A 1,258-nucleotide genomic window follows, 5' to 3' on the forward strand; every position below is an offset into this window, starting at 1 on the left:
GTTAGGACTTGAGCGTCACTGAATGTTTAGCTTCCACACCTGAAACAGAAGGTGACGCAGGCGGTGATGGAGAGCAGGGAGACGAGCACCACCACGCAGCCCGCAATCACAACAGTCCTCTTTTCCTTTTCAGCCTGCTGAAGCTCCAACCACTCCAGGTCACTGAACTGACAACGCTCCCCAATGTAGCCTGGTACGCAACTGCAACGTGTCAAAGAAAAGCTTGTTTCAAGGTTTGTTTCATAGTTTAGACAGAATCAAATAGACTTTTTCTTTCTTTTTTTTAGCTTTGATCTAAGTTTAACCCAAGATGAAATACATCAGACTATATCAAGCAAATGCGATGTTTAACTTTTTCAATTAAATACAGGAGGTGGCTGGTTGTACAACACAAAACAATGCAAATTTTAAAAGTGTCCACCCACTGCTCATTATTCTTATTCTTATTCTTTTATTTTAGCCTAATTTGTTTAAAATATGACAAAAATTATAGTTTATTTCTGTAAAATAGAGACAGAGTTTATGTATAAATAGTTCAATTTAAAATATGACATTATTTATGTCTGCTTACTATATAACAATAAAACTTCTTAGCTTGTAAAATGTTTTGATTGTAGAGCAACAGTGACACCTGCTGGTTGCCGTCATAAGCTACACAGAGTTGATGTTTGTGTTTCATTTACAAAGTGTCAGCATTATGAAGGGGTCAGTTTTGAAGGCTGCATGTTAAATAAAACAATATTTTGAATATTTTTTATTATTATTACTTGCAGGCGTAGGACTCCATGTCGGGAAGGTAGAAGCAGATCCCCTCATACAGACAGTAAGATTCRTGGCTGGAGGGACACCTCTCCGCTGAGTTACTGCTGTGGCGCCGGGTGGTTACATCAACAGGACTGGGAGACGTCATCCATGGTGATGTAGTGTCTAACTCTAAARAAAGTATTCCATTTGAATTACATAATGCATAACTTTTACTCATAATATTTAGAGTATTGGTAAATAAATCCTATGAACATTGATACCTTACATTTCCTTTGCGTTAATTATCCCCCCCAAAAAATATTTATTACAATGAATAAAACACACCTTGACATGTCTGCCCATTGCCATAATAACCAGTGTGGCACTTGCACAGGAACTCCCCTACGATGTTTTGACATTCTGCATGTTTGTCACAGTTATGTGTTCCAAGTTTGCACTCGTCAACATCTGGGACAAAAGGAGAAGAGAAAAAAATAACTTTATTTTAACCTTA

At 37.4% G+C, this 1,258-nt stretch overlaps 1 protein-coding gene and 1 long non-coding RNA gene across 2 annotated transcripts in view; one reads left to right on the forward strand and one right to left on the reverse strand.

The window, feature by feature from the left end:
* egf (epidermal growth factor) overlaps window positions 1–1,258 on the reverse strand; it is a gene marked incomplete in the record, with an annotated part of 26,511 nt that overhangs the window by 3,679 nt on the left and 21,574 nt on the right. Inside the window, 3 exon segments of the mRNA XM_014001969.1 lie at window positions 40–201; window positions 768–933; window positions 1,090–1,212. Coding sequence (XP_013857423.1) covers window positions 40–201; window positions 768–933; window positions 1,090–1,212 — 451 coding nt within the window.
* LOC106513249 (uncharacterized) overlaps window positions 172–1,258 on the forward strand; it is a 70,693-nt gene continuing 69,606 nt past the window's right edge. The window contains exons 1-2 of the long non-coding RNA XR_001309762.1: window positions 172–233; window positions 774–915. This is a non-coding gene — a long non-coding RNA (uncharacterized LOC106513249). The remainder of the gene's footprint in view (window positions 234–773; window positions 916–1,258) is intronic.

Source organism: Austrofundulus limnaeus, unplaced genomic scaffold (genome assembly GCF_001266775.1).
Source record: "Austrofundulus limnaeus strain Quisiro unplaced genomic scaffold, Austrofundulus_limnaeus-1.0 Scaffold11, whole genome shotgun sequence".
In the NCBI taxonomy this organism is placed as follows: domain Eukaryota; kingdom Metazoa; phylum Chordata; class Actinopteri; order Cyprinodontiformes; family Rivulidae; genus Austrofundulus; species Austrofundulus limnaeus.